This window comes from Meles meles, chromosome 6 (assembly GCF_922984935.1).
Source record: "Meles meles chromosome 6, mMelMel3.1 paternal haplotype, whole genome shotgun sequence".
Lineage (NCBI taxonomy): Eukaryota > Metazoa > Chordata > Mammalia > Carnivora > Mustelidae > Meles > Meles meles.
The window spans coordinates 117,403,512-117,419,888 of record NC_060071.1 but is presented as its reverse complement, the minus strand read 5'-3'; the positions used below and the strand labels follow the sequence as shown (position 1 = coordinate 117,419,888).

General features: G+C 32.6%; 1 protein-coding gene across 12 annotated transcripts in view; it reads right to left on the bottom strand.

The window, feature by feature from the left end:
* Positions 1 to 16,377, bottom strand: part of GPHN (gephyrin) — a 650,480-nt gene that overhangs the window by 204,931 nt on the left and 429,172 nt on the right. For 9 of the 12 annotated variants that reach the window (XM_046008593.1, XM_046008595.1, XM_046008594.1 and 6 more), the window contains one exon: positions 9,023 to 9,157. In XM_046008593.1, the coding sequence (XP_045864549.1) occupies positions 9,023 to 9,157 (135 nt within the window). Of the gene's footprint in view, positions 1 to 9,022; positions 9,158 to 15,981; positions 16,117 to 16,377 lie in introns of all 12 variants that reach the window. The other 3 variants (XM_046008589.1, XM_046008590.1, XM_046008591.1) reach the window with 1 other exon arrangement.

Below are 16,377 nucleotides of genomic sequence, written 5' to 3'. Positions count from 1 at the left end.
GGGATTATAGGCCTACAAGAGAATTTAGAGGCTGATTAATTTAATACCAGGGTGCTACAGAAATAGAAACTCAAGTCTATTAGTTCTCAAAATTTATAAATGGCTGACTGGGGCTGATACTCATTATTTAGTGCCTCATAGTGCAATACTTCTACATACTCAATGTTGTTAATTTTTCAAACAACTTTGGATCCATAATTTTTAATTAGTCAAATACAATCAGTCAAATACAAATAAATCAGTCAAATACAAATGCTAAACTTGCTTCTTCCATATCACTGAACTGAATTAATGAATATGCAAAATTAACTGTTTTTGGTATCCATATAAATTATAGGAATCAAGGGCCTAAAAGTACTGCATATACTTTCAGAGGTAGAATTAATACAAGTTGTTAAGTTTAATGAAAAGAAGACTAAAACATTTAACCTCTGGAAGATTATTACACCATTGTTTTTAAATCTGGGAAATAGGAAATGCCTGAGATATCCAAACATGGGCTGGCAAAAATACTAGGCTACAACCAAAGAGTAGAATGCCAAACCGTAAGTAATAATAACGTTGCAGAAGACAATTTTTAAAAATGTAAAGAAGTTTATGACATAGGAAGATGTTCGTATCACTAAATGAATAAAATAGATTAAAATATTATATAGTTTAATTGAGCACTTCCTGTATTTCAAACACTGTGATAAGTTATTTGAATTTTTAAATTAAAGCTTTAAAAAATTCTGTGAGGCAAATAGTATTATTTTTCATTTTAGATTAGATAAATAAGATTATAAAGGTTAAGTAACTTTCTAAAAGCCACACATCTAGAAAGTGATAAAGCTGATATTCCTCACCAGGTTTGTCAGACTCTAGAACCTGAGCTCTTAATTACTGTCTTCCCATTATTATCCATTTATATAAAATATTTGAATTTATAGAAAAAAATAACAGACTAATACAAAGCAAAATTTAGATGTTGCTATTTATTAAGGGTAGTCATACAGGGACTCTTTTTCTTTTTTCTTTTTTTGCTGTAAAATGAGTATATATATTACTTTTTTAAAATAAAAAAACACCATGCTACTTATAGACTATCTAAGCTATAAAACCATTAACTCTAAAGCTAATAATTTCTGGTTAGCTGTATCTTTCAGGCTAACTAATCAAAATTCATTTGCAAGTTCAGATTTCAGGATAGCAATTATCCATTTCACAGTTAAGTTATACTCAGCTTCAATGATGAACATAATTCTGTGAACATTCAATAATTAGAAAAGGATCAGGGGAATTCCATTTTCCATTTCCATAATACATAAAGGCAGAGGGGATACCTAATCAGATAAATGAAGAAACAGAAATTAATGTATAATCCTGCATATTTAGCAGAATGTCACAGAATAACCATTTAAAACAATTTGTAAATTCAAAATTAATAGCTAAAGTATACTGTTATTAGCTAATTCCAGTTTTTTCAAGATATGAAATGCTTTACCATACTGGGTAGTACCTTTCTCATTAGAAAAGGATATAAGAGAACCATCCTTTATTTGAAGCCTCAAAAATCTTTTTTGCTATCAAGCCAGAATAAGTAACAAAACATACATGTTACAGAGGAGAAAGTAAGCAATAATGAATGAGTGAAAATCAGTTATAACTATAGCAGCCAGGTATTTAATGAAATAAAGAAAAGAGCTTGGTGGGTACATAGAATGCCAGGTGAGTATTTATATGTGTCAGTAAAGCCCAATAATGTCAATCTGATTATTTTAGAAAAAGCTGAAAATTTTTATTTTTATTTAAATATCTCACCAAGTTTAAGTGTTTCAAGCTAATTAAAAAAGCCAATTATATCTCTAATAAAATGATCTTCCAACAACTATGCTTTGACTTAAGAGAGGGCTCTCTGTATATTTATTAGGAGACACATCCTGGGTAAAAATCAGTTGGTACCCAAATATAGAAGTAGCATCACATTGGAAATGAGTAGAGTTTGTCAGAAATTACAAGTTCTGGCTATGTGTCTTCAAAAGACTCTTAAAATCTTCTTTCATTTTGAATCAGGGAGGAGAAACTCTTCCCTGCCCTAGAACTAATCTGGATCACAGAGTTGGGGTGAATCATTTGTAATGCTTAAGCATGGTATTGGTGGTCATTTACATAAAGGATACAATCTCTGGACTGAGAATACCAACATAACACTGTCTCAGAGGAAGCTAAGATTCAGCATACATAATTTTGACCTAGGATATTTTCAAGAAATATAAGCCACTTATTTTGTTGCACTAGTGATAGTTTAAGTATGGTCCATTGACCAACGAAGGTCCTCGAGACCTTTTCAGGGGCCCACAAGGCCAGATTATTTTTTAATTTTAATTTTTTAAAGATTTTATTTATTTATTTGACAGAGAAAGACACATAGAGAGAGGGAACACAAGCAGGGGGAGTGGAAGAGGGAGAAGGAGGCTTCCTGCTGAGCAGGGAGCCTAAGGCAGGGCTTGAACCCAGGATCCTGGGATAAGGACCTGAGCTGAAGGCAGACACCTAACAACTGAGCCACCCAGGCACCCCAAGGCCAGATTATTTTAACAATAGTACTAAGACATTATTTTCCTTTTTCAGCATATTGACATTTGCACTGATGGCACAAAATCAAAACAGTGGATCCAAACAGTATGAAGAGTCATATTATTCACTACTATGTACTAATAGTTAAAAAAACAAAACAAAACAACCCAAAACTAACAGTTTCAAAAAAGAAAAGGTAGTTTCACTTCACATTGTCTTCAATGAAACAGTGAATACTAATTTAATTAAAACTTGTCCCTTTAGTGTGACAAAATGGAAAGTATGGATAAAATACTTCCACTGCATACCAAAGGATGATGGTTTTCTCAAGGAAAAGCACTTCTGCAATTGATGTGTAAGCAGAACTAACCAGGTTTTGCACAGCATTATTTTCACTTAAAGGAATGAAGAATGACAAATTATGATTATCCAGAATTAGATGTTTGGTAGACATTTTCACAAAACTGAATGAAATGAACCTGCCATTTTAAGGAAAGCAGGATCTATTTTTTTTTTTTTTTTTTTTTGTTTGTTTGTTTGTTTTTTGCCAAGGATAAAATTCTAGCTTTAAAGCAAAAGTGAGGATTGTGGAAAACGTGTATCACAATGAGTTTGAGAGCTTCCAATGCTTTTTTGATCAGCGTGGTAGTTATATCAACGAAGATAATTTTTTTTTATAAAATATAATGAAATATGTCAACACTTAGAAGAACTTATATTGTCTAAGTGACCAACAAATATATTCCAAAACCATGCCTGGTTATAAGATCCATTCAAAGTTCAAGATGGACCAAGAAATTTTAATATATCAGAGTGTAGTATAGTCTGTGAGAGCATTTTAAATTTCATACTTCAACTAACTTTCAATAAACTATCAATTGTAAATTTTTGGTGCAGTGTCAAAAGAATATCCATGACTATGTGAAAATGCTAGTCCTTTTTCTTCTAACTACATAACTGTGTGAGGCGGAATTTGTTTTTTGTTTTTCCATATTCTTCAACCAAAACATATCACAACAGACTAAAGTACAGAAGCACATGTGAGAATCCAGTTGTCTTCTATTAAACCAGACATTAAAACATATTTGGGAAATATAAAATAATGCCATCCTTTTCCAACTTTTGTTTTCTGTTTTGGAAAATATTTTCATTACAATGTTGTTTATGTTAACATATTAAGGCTTTATTACTCTTATTCTGAAGCAAATAACATTAAAAAATTTTTCAGTTTTAATTTCTAGTACAGGAAATATTGCTAGGTGTGACCCACATAAACAGAAGCTATTATTAAGAGTCCTTAATTTTCAAGTGGTCCTGAGACAATAAAATTTGAGAATTGTCAAATTTGACCCATAATGTTGAGACTATTATTGCTCAGTACTCCCTAGATGGGGCAATTAACTTTGCACCAAAGTAAACTTATATTTTTATGTCCAGAGAATGTACTACTGATATCACTAATTCTGTGCTTTCCAAGCATTTTGGCACTTGTGGACTCTACATATACAACCCATAAATTTCTAGAATGTCATTAACAAACAGATTTTGATACACCAATGTCGATATAATTTCAGACAAAAGCAAAAGAAACGTATTTAAAGTAATCTTACTGATTTTGTTTAGGCTCTTCAAAATAGTAGAAAATAATCTGCAGGGTCCACTTAGTGTTTAGATCTAGGCTAGAATTTTAACAACTTCATAAGATTCTCCAGAGACTTGGGAGTCTCAGGTTTAGAAACAATGCAACTAATCACTCTGGTGTTCCCAAAAGAAAATAGTGACAATGTGCAATAGTTGTACAACTAACATGACTAAGAAAAGTCTCAAGGATATATGTAAAGGAAATCACACTGCTTTTCAGATATACACATTAAAAACCATGAAAATCATTGACTCTTTATCCAATCTAAATTCCTCTGCTCAAAGGAAAATAATAGAAACCTAGAGTGAAGTCATAATTCTGCATTTTGTTTGAATTAAGATTAGACATTAGTGTACTAACATACCCTTCATTATTAAGTTATTTTCATTATCATTATTAAGTTATTTCAATACATAGTTTTTAGTAATTTCATAACCTTTAGTTTTAGATAGGTAGGACTATTTCAATACATAGTTTTTAGAACTATTTCAATACATAGTTTTTAGTAATTTCATAACCTTTAGTTTTAGATAGGTAGGATTTATATTTTCTTCCTAAGAAGAAAAAAATTAACTTGTTGGTTAGTTTGGGTACAAAATTCTATTCTAATCTTTAAGGTACACAGAATATGTGACAGTAGATTACATTTATTTTTTAAGCCAAACCAGATGCTTAATGAATAAAAAGATAATTAAATTGGTCTTTAAAAATTATTCCTTATTTTAACAACATCTACTGGGAATAGTGCATTGATTGAAAGTTTGGATTTTTTTTCCCTTTTGCTCTGGTTTTTTCCTTTTGCTCCTGTCATTATTCTCTACCCCATGCCTCTTGATTTCAAATAGAGATGCTATTGCCTTTTATAACTGAAAAATCAGCATTCATTTAAGTTGTGAGTCATGCTTACTTTATAAGAGAATTTATCTGTTATAGAATTATTCTTTTAGCAAACAATTTTTGGGAGATTATCACCATGTTAGAATTTGAGTCTTCTACATATTGCCCACTATTATTTAAATGGAATCTACATACTCTGACTTTCTTGGCTAAGCCACTCTTTTACTTAGGGCAATAAAAGATTAAAATTCCAAATCTGTTCTTAAAAAATACTTCACAGTTTCATAAAGCAAGTGGAGTGAAAATCATTTGTAATTTCAGTCAGATTTCATTAAAAAAAAAACTGGTATAAAAGAGAAATGACTTTTTCCCCACATATAATAAAATACATCATTTCAGCACAACAAATAACTATTGTTGGAGATGATATCATTTAATAAAGAATTGTTTAGAAAAGTTGATTGTCTTCATTAGATTGCATATTAAAAAGGAAATCCAAATGGTATATTTTATAGATCTTGTTCTCACCATAGCTGGTAATCTTAAAGAGTAAAAGGACAATTTACGATATTATATTACACTAAACATATAAAATGTGATGTTTAATGTTATAAACAAAATAATGTTTAATATTATAGTCGTTGACTTAAAAAAACAGATGCACAAAGGTAAATGAACAAGAAATCTTTTAGCTTAAATACAGCCCAGTTGATAAAAAGCTACAGAGGGAAAGTGCTTCTGGTGATTATTTCCAGAGTATTCTGTACTCTGGTGATAAATCATGGCATTTATATGTCATTATAATTTGTAGTTGCCTATTTTGTCTGTTTGTAATGGCAAGAACAATGTCTACTGCTCACCACTGCTTTCCCAGCACTGCAGAGAGAGGCAAGGACTGCATTTCTTTATAAACACGAAGTTCTTTATAAACACAGAAAATTTGAGCAACTTCCTTGAGTTAGTGTGGTTATTAAGCAGAGAAGCCAACATCTGAATCCATGTCTCCTATTATCAGTGTTCTTTCTACTGATGATCATTCAAAACCATATTGTATTTCCGTTGTAAAGAAAATATATTTCCATATACATTTCTGCACATGATAAACTGCATGTCTAATCTGAAATGTAGAAGAGGATTTCTATGTAACACTCACTAGTGTTACAATTTTATGCTGGATATAACCCTGTAATGTCTCATATGTATCTCATATTGAATACATTCAAAACCAGAATGTATTAACTCCTTTCTCTTACTCTCAAAATGAGTTTCTTCTCGTATTATTCCTTAATATAGTTAATAACATCACCCTTGACCCATATCTCAAACTAGAAGCCTGGCATTTGGACTTTTCTGCCCTAAATTTTTATGCTACAAAATAAAAATAAACAATTTACCTAGAATAGATTTAAGTGCTAAAACCTATGGTCCTTGCAATCAGTAGGCAAAGGCAAAAAAATATATTTAAAATAAAAATGAAGTAATATCTGAAGTTGGATTATGAATCACTGGATTAGGCTTTCATGTAGTAATGAAGTTTTAGTCTGAGAGTTCTTGACTGGTGATAATTGGCTGGTGACAACTGTGTTTAAAGTGGTCATTACTAAAAAAAATAATACAAAAATAAAGCAGTTATTATTGCTGAATATAATTCTCAAAACCTCCACCCAACACAAAAGCTTTTGTTTTGTTTTTTATCCATCCTTCATATCCCAGGTGAAGTGTTCTCTGATAATCCTAAGTAAGGTTTTCCTCCTATTTTCTATTAGTATAAATTTTTCATTTCTGCTTAGCATAAATTTCAATTTAAAACTGTTATGGTTAAATTATAATTATTAGAATGATTTATGTTTACCTACCTATTTATTTTAATAAGCCATCAACTAAACTGTAAACTCCAAGGTCAGAGATTATATCTGTCACTGTTATAGAAACACATATTATAGTATCTAGTTTAGATTTAATTAAGCCGTCTTATAATTTGAGACTATCAATAGATTAATTTGACTTTCTTCACTTCCTCTTAAAAAAGGAATGAATATTCAAACTAGTTTGTTTATTATATTAGTATTCTGGTTCAGCCTTAGAAGTTTAATTTTAAAATTACACTGAAGTGCTAATTTTATTTTTGAGGTATATATTCTAGGTAAAAATTATCTAAAAGGAAAAGAACCTTATTCCTAGGTAAAAATACAGAAAAAATATCCTAGAAAAAAGATTAAAAAAAAAGATACCCAAATACACTGCTTTATTTGAATTCATTGTTATTTTGAACATCTAAGTGATAACTAAGGAAAAAATAATAAGACAAGCCATTTGTTCTCCTTAAGTTTTGTAATGAGCAAATTAACTTAAATAGATGTTTTATTTTTATGATTTCACTTTAGTAAATTTGGAATGCCAAGTTATTTTAGGATAGCATTTAATTTTCCTTTTGTAATTAAGATATAATTATAAAGCTTTAAAAAGGCTCAAGAACTACTATGTTTAATTAAATTTAGCATAGATATTTATGTTCATGGTATATTATTAAGGAAAAGAATACTGCATCTTGAATAGTCCCATATTCCCAACACTTAGGTCTTAATATTTGGTGAATGACTAAGCATTTACAGTGGACTAAACTTTTAGCTTTATTTCCCAGACTTCAGAAATGAGTATGGCTTGTTCAGTTGGGATTTAATGTAAACAATAAATTCTTTTGTTTTAAAAATTAAAAAGACATGAATAAGATTCTTCTAACCAATTCAAGTCTTAGAACTCCATGTTTTTATTCAGTTGAAGATGCACCTGAATGGCATTAACATATATTTTATGTCTAGAATGCTCTTATAGTTTTTCTTCATTGAAGATTTAGAACCATAATTTTTGAAACTATAAAATCATATTGGTTATATTTGACACAAATCTAAAAGCGATGATATACAACAGTAACAATGTGAGGACTCTGCTGAGAAGGTTGTACCATGGTATGTAAAAGCAACTGCACTACATATATGAAGAACTGCTTGAGATCACTTCTAAGTTAAGTCCAGTTAGAACATTCTTAAAGCTCATGAAAAAGTTGGATTTGAGGAAGACAGCTATATAAGTTGTAAATCTGATGACAGAGAAGAAGCCACAGTTTGAAAAGTTACCTGCGGATCCCTTGAATAAATTTAGTGCACAGCTGATATCTAATACTGTATCTTGTTAAATAAGAAGGAATGTCACTGTTAATCTTTTCATGTCATATATAAAACTTGAAAGCACAAATGACTAACTTAACCAGGAAAGGGACATTCCAAAAGAAAGCAGTTACAGCCACAATTATATCTGTTTCTTAATTTATCATACATGAAGATGTGAGGCAGCAAATAAATGTCTAATCCTCTTTAACTCCCACACATGATTCAGTACTTGGGAAAAATTATAAGAAATAAATACTAAAAAACTTCCTTCCTTCCCCAAAGGTTGGCATTAAAACTTTCCTTCTAATCAATTTAGATTTGTTTCCAAATATTAGGCAGCAACATTCCAAGTTGATTATGTTTGAAAAAATTTGGAATGATACTAGAGCAGGGAGCTACCCCAGCCTGGACAGACTAAAAAAAAAAAAAAAAAATTCTTTTGTGACATTTTTTTATTTTGTTAATCTTACTTTTTATCAGCCAGAAATGCATTCATCCTTTGCATAAACAAATAACTTCACATCTATACTGATGAGTATGCTAAAAAATAACAAGTCTAAAACAAAGAAACAGGAGCTACAGAAAATACCTGTAGCTGTGATATAGGAGTAGACATTTTACATGAAATTTCTATTGTCTTACTGTTGGCCTAATTTGAGACTCTGTGAAACAGTAATTGGTAATTATCTTATAGTCCATTCATTTTTTCATTGCATTATCTTGCATGCAATCCAACCTTGACAAGCAGCGGGAACTACTGGTTACACTTCCCAGACTCATATAGTAGGACAAGTTTAAGGTGCCAAGGAACTGTACCTACTTTTGGTGTTGGGCAGGAAGCTGTGGAAAGGCGAGATGTAGCCTGAGCACGAGGCGATTCTGAAGGAGTAGTGCTGAGGGAAGCAGTGTCTCGTGGGAGCACCTGAACGCCACGAGATATGATGGAGTCTGGAATCTGAACAAGAAAAACAAGGATAATTTAATGTTCTGAAAATACCAACAATATTAAAATCAATGCCCTACTTTTTTTGGGGGGGCATTCTTTGCTGAGTAGCTCTCATATATTTGGTCTCACACACTGTTAGGTATAAATGCATAAAACAATTTGGGAAAGGAGAGAAAACTTCAGTTTTAAAATACTTTCTCTTGCCAAATAGTATTTCATGAAACTTTTTTATGAGAGGCAATCTAGCACTGTAGTTAAGGAGTAGTGTTGGGGCGCCTGGGTGGCTCAGTGGATTAAAGCGTCTGCCTTCCACTCAGGTCATGATCCTAGGGTCCTGGAATTGAGCCCCGCATCGGGCTCTCTGCTTAGCAGGGAGCCTGCTTCCCCCTCTCTCTCTGCTTGCCTCTCTGCCTACTTGTGATCTCTGTCTGTCAAATAAATAAAATCTTAAAAAAAAAAAAAAGAGTAAAGTATTCAGCATTCATTTACTGGCTCTGCCATTTAATACTTATTTAAATCCAAGATTCATTGTTTATGTACAACACCCAGAGCTCCAAGCAATACATGCCCTCCTTAATATCCACCACCAGGCTCACCACCCCACCCCACAATCCCTCAATTTGTTTCTTGGAGTCCACAGTCTCTCATGGTTTGTCTCCCCCTCCAACTCACTTTTCCTTTCCTTCAAAAACTAATGATGTATTTTATGGTGACTAACATAACACAGTAAAAAAAAGAAAAATTTAATTCCTAGATATTTTCCATTTTCCTTTCACATTCTCCACTCTTCATCCTCTTGACTCTAAGCTGACCTGTACAGATAGAAACAATAGGCTACTCTGTGCTCTCTGGTTTCTCATTAGGTTCAACCAGTGCCAGGAAACTGAAAGGTTAGAAGAGAGTAGGGTCTGATCTTTATTCTCCTGGCTCCTTCTCTACCAGGTTACCACAGGTTGGCTAAGTCACAGCTCCTAGTCAGATTGGCTCAATCAGAGCCCCTGGTCACCTGATGGGCTTGCAGCTCTTTTCTGGATTTCATTAGCAGTTCCCTCCCTTTGCCCCATTAGGACTAGGGATATTGATGGTCCACAGTATTACTAGTCCCAGGGCACTGCATTGTGTCTTGCTGTTTTCTCTAAAATCTGCCCAAACCTTTGTAAACACTATAGTTCCTTATTAAACTCTTCTTAATTATCCCTTTAACTATGCTATGACTTCTTTGGGGACACTGATGGTTCTGCTTTTTAAATGACCATTTCCTTTACCTAAAAAAAAAAAAAAAAAAAATGAAGATAACAATAGCATCTCCCTCACTGGATTACTGTTGAGGATTAAATAAGATAATGCATATAAATTATCTAGCACTACGAAGTATTAAATACTCAATAAATATTGACTATTATTACTGATATTATTATATTATGGCTATCAACATGGTAAAAATTGACATAATTGAGTATAACTATTCTAAAAATATATGAACATAAGGACTAATAATGTGGATTATTAATTTTAAAAATTATTATTTATGTTGATATAAAATTATTATTTCAGGCTATGTATAATTTAGTTCTTGTTCTGGGCTAACACTAATGGGTTTAGGTTTTCTAATCTCAAAATGAGAATCTGACCACTTTTAAGTTTTGAACACAGAGGGGACAAAACAGGGGGGATAAAAAGATAAGTAATTAAAATTCAACTGGTAAATATCACTTACTATGTGAAAACAAGGAAGCAGCAACCAGACTTTATGACTAGAAAGGTGCTCTTGATCTTAGGTATCATCTGTTTCCTCACAAATTCCCATAGAAGCTCTTTTATTTTGTTTCCATACCAATATCCTCATTATCAACGGTATTGCTACCATTTTAGGGCCTAACAACTTATGTGACTTTTAAATAGTATTACCATACTTAGGGTGAATAGCAATGGGAATTCTGAGAAGAAAAACTGCTCACCTGCCAGCACATTTGAGTACTGAATTGTGATAAATAATGTAAAGAAACGGAGGGAGATAGTCCAATTTAAAAGGGCCACATGTTGCCATTAATGTCTACTAAAAAAAAAGGCCATGTATTGGGGAAAAAAAGTCAAAGAAAGCTCCTATTATACTTCACATGACACCATGCCCCTCTAGTTCATAGCAATTTCTACAGTTATACTACATTTATATGTGTGATAGTTTGATCAACGTCTATCTCCCATACTAGAATGCTGTCATGATGAAACCATGCTTTTGCTAGTATTTTATGTCCAGTACTTAAGAAAGCACATGCACAAAGTAGTATGTATGTATGATATATAGATTTTCAGACTTGCAAACATATGCGTACATATACTACACATCTTTCTCTCTGTGTATGAATGTAAATAGGACAGCAGGATATTTCAGGGGAAAGATAAGCTTAAATTTGAAGTACATTCTTTGAGGCTAATAGTCTGGAGATACTCAATGAGCAATTAGAAATATGAGCTTGGAGAACAGGAAAAATTTATGGATTGGATATATACTTTGGGAATTATCAATGGAAGTGAATGTTTCAGTCATGCATATGTCTCATATCATCCAAGAACAGTATGTATAGGAACAAAAGATGATGGTTGATAATTCTAGGTGAGCTCCATATTACTGGCTTAACAGAAGAAAAAATTAAAGGGAAAAACAATCTGTAAATGAAAAAATAGTACATCTTATTTTTGCTATGTTGAACAATCAGGATTTATATCTATCACACTGAATCAATTATTAAATAGCATATCTTTTCACTTTCAAAAGTACTTCACTTTGGAAGATAAATTATTTAGTTTTCATATATTTAAGAAAATGTTAGACACAAAAGAGGAAAATCAAGACAGAGTGAACAAGGGAAGGGAAAAGAGAAGAAATTTTCAGGGAGATGTTATAAAATATCAACTATGGAGAAAAGATAAGTAGGGTGAGACTTGAAAAAAAGCCATTGAGAACTGGAAAGACTCCACCAAAAAACTGCTAGAATTCAGTAAAGTTGCAAGAAAAAAATGAATGTACAGAAATCTGCTGCATTTCTATACACCAAAAAGAAGCAGCAGAAAGAGAAATGAAGGACTCAATCCCATTTGTAATTGTACCCAAAACAATAAGATACCTAGTATTAAGATGAATCAAAGAAATGAAAGACCTGTACTCTGAAAACTATAAAACATTGGTGAAAGAAACTGAAGATAACACAAACAAATGGAAAAACATTCCATGCTCATGGATTGGAAGAACAAATACTACTAACATGTCTATACAATCCAAAGCAATCTACACATTCAATGCAATCCCTATCAAAATACTAACAGTATTTTTCACAGAACTACAACAAAGAATCCTAAAATTTGGGGCACCTGAGTGGCTCAGAGGGTTAAGTGTCTGCCTTTGGCTCAGGTCATGGTCCCAGGGTCCTGGGATTGAGCCCCATATCAGGCTCTCTGCTCAGCGGGGAGCCTGTTTCTCCCTCTCTCTCTGCCTGCCTCTCTGCCTATTTGTGATCTCTCTCTCTGTCAAATAAATAAATAAATGAAATCTAAAAAAAAAAAAAATCCTAAAATTTATATGGAACCATAAAAGACCCCCAATAGCCAAAGCAACCTTAAAAAAGCAAAGCAAAGCTGGAGGCCACACAATTCAAGACTTCAAGTTACATCACAAAGTTATAGTGACCAAAACTGTACAGTACTGGCAAAAAAATAGACACATAGGTAAAAAGAACAGAATAGAAAACCCAGAAACGAATTCATATCTATATGGTCAATTAGTCTTTGACAAAGCAGGAAAGACTATCCAATGGGAAAAAGAGAGCCTCTTCAACAAATAGTGTTGAGAAAGCTGGAGAGCAACATGAAAAACAGTGAAGCATAAACAATGAATTCTAGACCACTGAAAATAAATAAAAATAAACAAAAATTAGAAAAAAGAAAAACAATGAAACTGTACCACTTTCTTACTCCATACAAAAAAATAAACTTAAAATGGATTAAAGACCTAAATGTGAGACTTGAAACCAAAAAAATCCTGGAAGAGAACACAGGCAGTAACCATTTTGACATCAGTGTTAGCTACTTCTTTCTAGATATGACCCCAAAGCAAGGGAAATAAAAGCAAAAATAAACCATTGGGACCTCATAAAAAAAAAGTTTCTGAATAGTGAAGGAAACAACAAAAAAACTAAAAAGGCAACCTACAGAATGCCGATGTTTGCAAATGACATATCTGATAAAGGGTTAATATCCAAAAACTATAAAGAACGCATAAAACTCAACACCCCAAGAACAAATAATGCAATTAAAAATGGGCAAAGACATGAACAGACATTTTTCCAAAGAAGATATACAGATGGACAACAGGCACATGAAAAGATACTCAACATCACTTCATCAGGGAAATGCAAATCAAAACTACAATGAGATATCACCTTACACCTCTCAGAAGAGCTAAAATCAACAATAAGAAACAACAGGTGTTGGTGAGGATGTAGAGAGATGGGAACCTTCTTACACTGTCAGTGGGAATGAAAATTGGTACAGTGATTCTGGGAAATGGTATGGTGGTCCCTCAAAAAGTTAAAAATAGAACTACTCTACAATATAGCAATTGCAGTACTAGGTATTTAGCCAAAGAATACAAAAATACTAAAAGGCTTACATGCACCCTGATGTTTATAACAGCATTATCTACAACAGTCTAATTAGAGAAGCAGTCCAATGTCCATCAATTGATGAATGGATAAAAAAGATGTGGTATACACACACACACACACACAGACACACACACAGTATGGAATATTACTTAGCCATAAAAAAGAATGAAATCTTGCCACTTGCAATGATGTGGATGGGGACAGATAGTATTATGTTAAGTGAAATAAGTCAGAGAAAGACAAATACCATACGATTTCACTCACATGTGGAATTTAAGAAACAAATCAAATGAGCAAAGGGGAAAAAAAGAGAGAGATGGAGGCTAACCATGAAACAGACTCTTAATTATAGAGAACAAACTGATGGTTACCAGAGGGAGGTAAGTGGGCGGGGGGAGGTGGGAGGGAGCGGAGAATGGGTAAAATAAGTGATGGGGATTAAGTAGTGTACTTGCTGCGATGAGCACTGGATATTGTATGGAACTACTGAATTACTATATCGTACATCTCAAACTAATATTACACTGTATGTTAATGAACTGGAATTTAAATAAAAACCTTAAAAAAGCCATTTGATCTGGCAATTAAAGAAGTTACCAGTATAGTATAAAGGGCAGAAGTGAGTTGAGGAAGCAAGTGGGATGATAAAGCAGGGTAATTTGTAAGAAAAGAAGGGAGACATTCACTATTTTTCCTTCCTTTGGTTCTTGAAGTGAAGACCTATTAATGAGAAAAATGGGGAAATATAAGTGGGAAAAATAAATTTAGGAGAGTGATCAATATTGGATATATGCATTGGTGAATAAACAGGGAGGATAACTAAAGATTAGGGGAAGGAATTATCAACAATGTGGATCCAGTTAATATTGGCAACCATAAATTTGCAACTTCATTAAGTAGCCCGGGAATAAAAATTTTCTACCTTCTCAAAAAATAAACTTACACAAAAGATGAAGACTTAGAAATTCTTTGCAAATATATGGTTGTGAAAGCTGCAGAAATAGATGAGATCCTAAAGATACATAATAGATAAAATTTAACAAGCCATAAAAAGGGAAAAAGAACAAGATGGAGGTAGTTAATAGTTGTCTGAGAGACAGCTATTTCATTATTTGATGAAGAAAGATACCTGATGACAAAAGGTAAAAAAAAATTGGAGGTAAGGAAATAGAGGCAGTGAAAATGGATTACTCAGCTGATGGGCATTTGTACTGTTTCTATTTTCTGGGGATACTATAAACAATGTTACTATAGACATTCTAGTATTATCATGAGTCCTATATGCATTAATTTTAGGATATATATATATATATATATATATATATATATAATATGTATACACACACACACACACATACATACATACATTCAGGAACAGAATTGCTGGTTATTGTGTAGCCATACCCTTTTACAGATTTCCAAATTGGTTAAGCCAACTTATATGTCTGTCAAAAGAAAATGGTGATAGTTCTTCCTACTCTAAAACATATCTCTATCTAGTATTATCAGTGAAAGCAATTTTTTAAATGTCTGGTAGTAGTAATTTGTTTTAATGTTCCTTTCCCTAACTGCTAAAGAGAAAAAGCATATTTTATATGTTTATCAGGCATTTAGATGTTCTTTTTTAATAAAGTCCCTGTTTAAATCTTTTGGCCAAATTTTCCCTTATTGGGTTGTCCTTTTTTACTGAATTGTTAGATTTTAGTACATATTCTGGATACCTAGTCCTTTATCAGTTTTATATGGTGAAAACATCTATTCCTCTTCTGTAGCTTGTTGTCTTACTAATCATGTCTTATGGTTAAAAGAATATTTTAATTTAGTTAAATCTATCAATATTTTCCTTTATAGTTAGTGGGTTTTGTGTCTTAAAAGTAATCCAATGGAAATGGCAGAGAAAGAATTGCCAAAAGTTGATCACTCCAAGAAAGAGGTAACTAAACTAGCAAAAATGGTCAGAGTCAACTTTACCAGAAATCTACAAACCAAAAGTTTATAGCAACCAGGTGAATAATCAAGAAAAAACAAACAAACAAAAACAACAACAACAAAAAACAAAACAAAAAAACCCAACCCAAAACAACTATTCCTCCACCAAACAACTCAGTGGCACACTTGAAGACACAGCCCACATTCCTTGTAAGCATTCTTAGTACTGGAGGGAGAACAAACCTTATTCTCAAGAATTGCAGTTCTTTGTTTCAATATGTTCAGTGGCTTAATGTAGGACACATAGGGGTTGCTTTTATTTCCCCTAACTTGGAACTTTCCCTGGGCTTCTGCAGCTAACCAGAAGGTGGTATTGTTCTAAAATAGAAAGACAAATATATTAGCTACTGCTCTCTGGGCATGGGATGACAGTCGAGATAAAGAGTAGATTTACTTAGAAACTTGGAAGGAAAGTCTATGTAGTGAAATGCTTTCAGGCATAGGGACTTTGAAAAGTATATTCCTGGGAATCCAAAGGTTCATGCTTGTGCTCAGAGTTAGCCACATCCTCAGAAGACTTTACCTAATCTTTCAACTCTTGCTGAACTTCAGAGTCTGCAAAAGCAGGAAGTGAAGGCT